At 33.8% G+C, this 6,207-nt stretch overlaps 2 protein-coding genes and 1 long non-coding RNA gene across 5 annotated transcripts in view; all 3 read left to right on the top strand.

The window, feature by feature from the left end:
* The first annotated feature begins 102 nt into the window (after nt 1-102).
* On the top strand, nt 103-2,994 carry LOC111388600 (transcription factor LAF1-like). Of its 2 annotated transcripts, XM_023013355.1 has the most exons (3): nt 103-280; nt 1,478-1,658; nt 1,994-2,994. In XM_023013355.1, the coding sequence occupies exons 2-3, from the start codon at nt 1,493-1,495 to the stop codon at nt 2,767-2,769; spliced, it is 942 nt and encodes a 313-aa protein (XP_022869123.1). In that variant the 5' UTR covers nt 103-280; nt 1,478-1,492; the 3' UTR covers nt 2,770-2,994. The 2 variants fall into 2 exon arrangements, with proteins under 2 accessions (XP_022869123.1, XP_022869124.1); XM_023013356.1 differs by lacking the exon at nt 103-280 and having other exon boundaries at nt 1,192-1,658.
* A 2,296-nt stretch (nt 2,995-5,290) lies between these two features.
* On the top strand, nt 5,291-5,779 carry LOC111388598. 2 transcript variants are annotated; one of them, XR_002701607.1, is made up of 2 exons: nt 5,291-5,456; nt 5,618-5,779. It is a non-coding gene; the product is annotated as an uncharacterized LOC111388598 (long non-coding RNA). The 2 variants fall into 2 exon arrangements; XR_002701606.1 differs by having other exon boundaries at nt 5,624-5,779.
* A 279-nt stretch (nt 5,780-6,058) lies between these two features.
* LOC111388599 (ras-related protein RABC1-like) overlaps nt 6,059-6,207 on the top strand; it is a 9,272-nt gene continuing 9,123 nt past the window's right edge. Inside the window, exon 1 of the mRNA XM_023013354.1 lies at nt 6,059-6,137. Within this exon, the coding sequence (XP_022869122.1) occupies nt 6,059-6,137 (79 nt within the window). The remainder of the gene's footprint in view (nt 6,138-6,207) is intronic.

Here is a 6,207-nt window from a genome sequence, read left to right on the forward strand (position 1 = left end):
CATAGTCATTACTTAAGAACTCTAAAGTTGACATCCAATAATTAATGAGAACTTTGTAATTATTATTCGTATGTATACATAGAAAGCTTACCAACCATCACCATTAATTGAATAACAAGCTTTTTATTCCTAATTTCTTGCTTGATGTTGTGTCTGCAAGCTTTAAAACCTTATCATCATTCACATCTGTCTCTTATAAAACAGAACCATTTTTTTTTTTCAAAATTTTTGTTCTCTGAAGTCCCGTTATTGCTATCTCCTTTTTCTCTTCGAATTCGAGGTACATATTGTTTTCTGAACATTCTTAAATTATGTTATTTATATTCATAGTATTCACAGACTCTATGTTGTTGAGAAAATAGGGTTTATCCTTCTTGAATTATCCTATCCAAATGAGTCTGTTTGTGCAGAAATAATTGTTTTCCGAGAAAAGAAAATTTCATCAAATTAAACATTTAGATGAGCGAGACTTAAAGAAAATTTCGTGCAATATTAGGACAAGCTTATTCTCAAGAAAAAGTTGCTATAAAATTTGCATGAAATCAGTCTTAATACAGTGTCAAAGCAAATTAAAAATAAATTATGCATTTTATAAGCTGGGATATAAGTTATATTGTGCTGAAAAATAACAATTTAACTAGAAACCATAAATATTGTATAAAGAACCTTTTATAAAGGGATTTAGGCCTCTTAATAGCTAGGTATATGCAATAAGAAAGAAATTTTTAAGTGTATCATTATCTTTCTTTTTCTCTCTTGCATTCTTTGTTTGACGTTAATAGGTTAAATATTGCTAGAGAGAAGAACGAGTGATACGAATTTAGAGAGAATGCCTTACTCTAATGGGGGGGGAGGGGGGCCTAGAGTTTCTAAGTGAAGGCAAGTGCTACTATATATGTAATATATTAGGGAATGGATAAAACTTAAAAAATTGATGAATGTGAAAGTATTAGTTCCTCTTTGATACATATTTTTTAAAAAATACATTTTGTAAAAAGTGATTTTTTGGAAAATGTGTACTTAAAAAGTAGAGAAAAATTATGAATCTCCATACATAATTATTTTATTGAGAGAATATATCATTAAAAATGGTTCGTGGAAAAATATATTTTGAAAAATGGGAGTTAAACATGAGCTTACGTGAAATTCAACATACTAGTTAGACAATGGGTAACAATCATTGAAAATTTGAATTGATCACGAAAGAAAAGAAGAAAAAATGGCAACAGTATTGGTGTTTTAGTGAATAATTACCATTCAAGAAATCTTGGTATTTTTACACGAGGCAATTAAGCTAAATATCAGTGATTTACTCATGAAAGCCAATAGATAAAGAAAGAAGGTTCAGTTTTTCTTGTGGCAAAGTCCATCTTGAGGCAGCTTTAAACCAACCCACTTTTCCAATTCCGTTTCTATCTATTTTTCTGTACTGCTTGATTAAACTGGAGATTTCTTTCTGATATTTTAAAATCCTCAGTTGATAGAGTCTTTGATGTGCGTGATGATGGACGAAACCAGTGGAGGCTATAGTGATGATCCAAGGACTTGTCCTCGAGGACACTGGAGACCTTCTGAAGATGAAAAGCTCCGGCAGCTTGTAGAAAAATATGGCCCTCAAAACTGGAATTCAATCGCTGAAAAACTTCAAGGGAGATCAGGTTAATTTCCGTGTGTGTGCCTGTGTTATTTTATATATATTTTTTTTTTATTTTTCTCAATCATTTCTAGCTGTACTGTTCAAAATTAGGGTTACTTGTTTGAGGTTCCATAGTCCAACTTTTGAACTGGTTATCTATTGATAATAGTGTTGAACCTAATCATAGTGAACACTTAATCTTTTGGCTACAAATTCTTCGAGATATATATCGTATTTCAAACATGTATTGAGTTGTCTTAATCAACGTTATTACTGTTTCAAGGGTTTAGGTAGCTGACTTAGGAGTATTAGAAGAATCGTGGACTTTTGTGTTTGATCTATCTAGTCAATTTGCAGGCAAGAGTTGCAGATTGAGATGGTTTAATCAACTTGATCCAAGAATAAACAGGAGGCCATTTACAGAAGAAGAAGAGGACAGGCTTCTTGCAGCACATCGAGTACATGGCAATAAATGGGCTCTTATATCCAGGTTTTTTCCAGGTAGAACTGACAATGCTGTGAAAAATCATTGGCATGTTATTATGGCCAGAAAACAAAGAGAAAAATCCAAGCTTTCTGGTAAAAGGAGTCATCATGAAATTAGTCATGACTCCAAATCCTCATCTTACGTTAAACGAAAAAATTCAAGATCCCACGATGAATATGTGCCCAAAATCAGCTTTGAAAATGGTGGGATTTTGGAATTTCAAAGTCAAAACAAAGATCAAGTCTTCTCCGTGTCATCGTCCTCTGATTCACACGCTTTATGGCCCTCTTTTATTCCAAGAAATTCAAGGGAAAATAACCTATCTTCTGCTGCTGATTTGTTTGTAAGAGAAGGCAATAATCAATACAATTCCAGCTCCAACAGCGCACGTTTAAATATGTCAATATTTGGTGCCTGTGCAGCATTTGGCACCCAAAACTACAAGAGGGTTGTCCCATATCCCTTTGGTGATGGCAGTAGAAAGCATGGGAAAATGAATAGAGATAATTTGACAAGTATTAATGTCGATAATTTACGCCCCTTTTCCAATGCAAGGGCAAGCATAAAGCAGAAACAAGAAGACCAGTCCATCCGCAAAAAGGACATTCCCTTCATAGATTTTCTTGGTGTGGGTATTTCTTCTTGATAACTATATTATTTAATTCTTTTTCTTTCAATTTACATAGCACTATTGGGATGAAGAGTGCTTGTTAGTCAAGTGGAATGCTCAAGTTTAAGTTAAATCATGGCTCAATTAACAATTTCAGTTTAATTGTTTGAGATTAGAGGATAATAATGTATTTTACAATTTTTCAGAGTCTTTTGCTTTGTATGACGTTCTATTTAATATTGTGACAGTTTATTTTACTTATAATACGTAGTACTTGTTAGCACAAAGTGAATGTATCTAAGTTTTTTATGTTATAATCCAGAAGTTAATTTCTTTGTAGCTAAACCATTATGAGAAAGCCAAAGATACTCGTGAATATGTAAAGAACCCAAAAATACTAATGTCTTGACTGCATTTAAGAAGGTTTATGGATTGTGAACTGCCTAAATTTATCATAGAAGAGGAAATGATGGAGAAAATTAACTAAGAAAAGTGCGATATAAGTCTCAAATCAATCATGAGAATAATCTTGAGTTTATATCAGAATTTGAACTACTCTTATAGGTTAACGTTTTTAGATGGGACCCAATTTTTATAGGTCATGCCTCAAACCGAACCAAGTGAACACATAAGATGAATTCCAAAGTGTAGTTGAGAAGAGATGGGCCATGGTCAATCATGATGGCAAATGAAATCTATTGTTGGTTCTCAATGCCCTTTTATGCATGTGGAGCTTGATGTCATTGAAGAATTGATTATTGATTGGTGTGTGAACCTTTCTAGTTTGAAGGAGATAGATTAAGTGTCATATATTGAGATGATGTAGCACTTCGTACGAGAAGTTTTTTGGGAAAAAAGTGCGGCAAATGTATGACATCAACTAGACATGAATATGATTTTAAATTCATTAAGAGATTTCAACTACTCTTCGTATTAAAAAAATGTAAATGCAAATTTTCTACACATTAATTTATCCAAACTTTAGATGTTTCTCAAAAGAGTGCACGTTGGGTGGGCTTAACACACGATAAGTTTCTTATAAGTGAAAAAAAAAAAAGTCTTGAAATGGCTCATATGCCATCCATTTACTTCGTCTTGCTAGCCCTCACCGCTAATCTTTAAATATATGAACTTACGATTTATAACCAAACCAAGTCATTAGATTAATTAACAAGCAAAAAATAGTAAATTAGTTGAACCTAACATATTAATAATCAAGAATGACTTAAATTTTTTGATTCCTGAAGAAAATATTAGTTAATTCTCATCGTACAAAGGAAACATTTTGTGATTTGGTCCAACCATAGAAGCAGCTGTTTATTTTATTTTATTTTTTGTCACATTGCATATTGCTACCTAAGTTTTGTGGACATTATTTATAATTTAAGCATTATTTTTTTTTATATTTTTCTCCCTCGAAGGCCAAGTAGACCGAGCCACCTCTAGTGTTTTCAAATACGCAGGTTTGGTAAACTCCTTTAAGAAGATTGGCTTTTCAAAATAGACACTCGCACCCTAATAACTTTATAAGATCAAATCAAACGCTATCTTTTGATGGGATCATGTTGTTTGGGAATGGCAATAGGGTTTGTCGGCTCGGGAGAATCGAGCCGAGACCCATTTTTAGATACCGGGCAAAGTTCGAGCCGGACCGTGTGGCTCGTCGGCTCGGACGAACCGAGCATATATTAAAAAAAAAAAAATTAATTAAAGGCAGCAGCACGCTGCCTTGAAGAACCGAGCATATATTAAAAAAAAAAATTAAAAGCAGCAGCACGCTACTTTTAAGGCAACGTGCTACTGTCAAAAATAGGCAACAGGTTGTTGCTGTCTTTTTAATTATTAAAAAAATAATAATAAAAAGCAAAACTCGAGCCGGCCCGGCTCGGAAAGGTCCAAGTCGAAAGCTCGGGTTGAACCTAATTTTTTTTGTCGAGCTTTTGTTCGGGCTTGGAAAAAAGTTTGAATATTTTACCCGAGGCGAGCCTAAGCCTAGAATTTCAGCTCGGGAGTTTGCTCGGCTCGGTTCGACTCGACTCATTGACATCCCTACATGTTGTTGATTTGTAATAAGTAAATTTTGATAAAATTTGATAAAAATTGTGGACCCGTAAAATACTTGGTTAAATTGAAAAAACTCAAACAAGCCCCCGTTTGGTAGTAATTTTTCATCCAAAAAATCAAAATTTTGACATTTATTTTACTATTTTAATCGTTATTTTTGACTTCTTCACTTATAGGTAAAACCCACTTTTCTCTCTAACGGTAAAAAAATTAGTTCTCATAATCACTATCGAACAAACCTCAAGTACTAAACACTAATCTACCTTATGAAGTGCACGTGCGCAATTAACCATTTAAATGATGGTGCACGTGCTACTTAAGGTTTAAAATGATGGAGAACAAGCATAAAGAATTAACACTGTTACAAATTTAATGGAATAGTTACTACGTCGTTAAGAAAAATAAATTAGAAATCAAGTTGCAACAATATCTATAGAATGGGGACTAATAATGCAAATTTGGACCTTTTATTCTCTTTTGCACCGCCAGAACATTTCCACATTGAGCTCTCTCTTCCTTTCGCCAACCCAACGTTTTTCTACACAATTCGATTATAATTTATAACTATATAAAAACTATAGAAATTTCGCTATAAAATAGTTTACAAGCAGACACAGTCCGAGAATCATACATCTTTTGCTCCACCGATTCAAACTCAGGTGCTCCGTTTCTGGGCTTCTCTCTCTCTCTCTCTCTCTCTCTCTCTCTCTCTCTCTCTCTCTCTCTCTCTCTCTCTCTCTCTCTCTCTCTCTCTCTCTCTCTCTCTCTCTCTCTCTCTCTCTCCCCGTTCGAGTTATGCATTGACTGATTGGAATTTCAGTTTCAGGGTTTTGAAAATTGAAGAAAACTATGGAATCATCAGCACAGACAGAGTTTGATTATTTGTTTAAGCTGCTGATGGTAGGCGATTCTGGAGTTGGGAAAAGTAGCCTTTTGCTCAGTTTCACTACAAACACTTTCGAAGATCTCTCTCCTACCATTGGTAATTTTGTTATTGTTTCCTGTACACATCGTTACATAGGCATGTTGCTTGAAAGGGATAAATGTGTACATATTTTACAAGTATTTATGTTGTTTGATGATAATTGATAAATGTGAAAACTTGTTCACGATGATCAAAGCCCCACATTTTGTTTAGAGTGTGATAATATTATAATCCGATGAATAATTAGTTTCTGGGCTTTGCCTCTTTAGTAAATTTGTGGGTCCTCCTGTTCTTAAATTTTTAACTTTAGTTGGCTTCAATTGAGTTAAAGGCTTAATGGCGATTTCGTACTTTCAGGCGTGGATTGAGTATGCTATACTTGAGAAGATTTCTGTTTGTTATGATACAGTAACTAGTATCATATTTGTTACATAATGTAGCATGGTATTATAATGATTTAGTTTACGGCAAGTAGTAGAGCAATA

This window comes from Olea europaea, unplaced genomic scaffold (assembly GCF_002742605.1).
Source record: "Olea europaea var. sylvestris unplaced genomic scaffold, O_europaea_v1 scaffold5081, whole genome shotgun sequence".
Lineage (NCBI taxonomy): Eukaryota > Viridiplantae > Streptophyta > Magnoliopsida > Lamiales > Oleaceae > Olea > Olea europaea.

Coding starts and splice junctions, on each gene's coding strand:
- LOC111388600 (XM_023013355.1), top strand. CDS start 1,493: ATGTGCGTGATGATGGACGAAACCAGTGGAGGCTATAGTGATGATCCA. Junction 1,659..1,993: donor AAAACTTCAAGGGAGATCAG/GTTAATTTCCGT, acceptor GTCAATTTGCAG/GCAAGAGTTGCAGATTGAGA.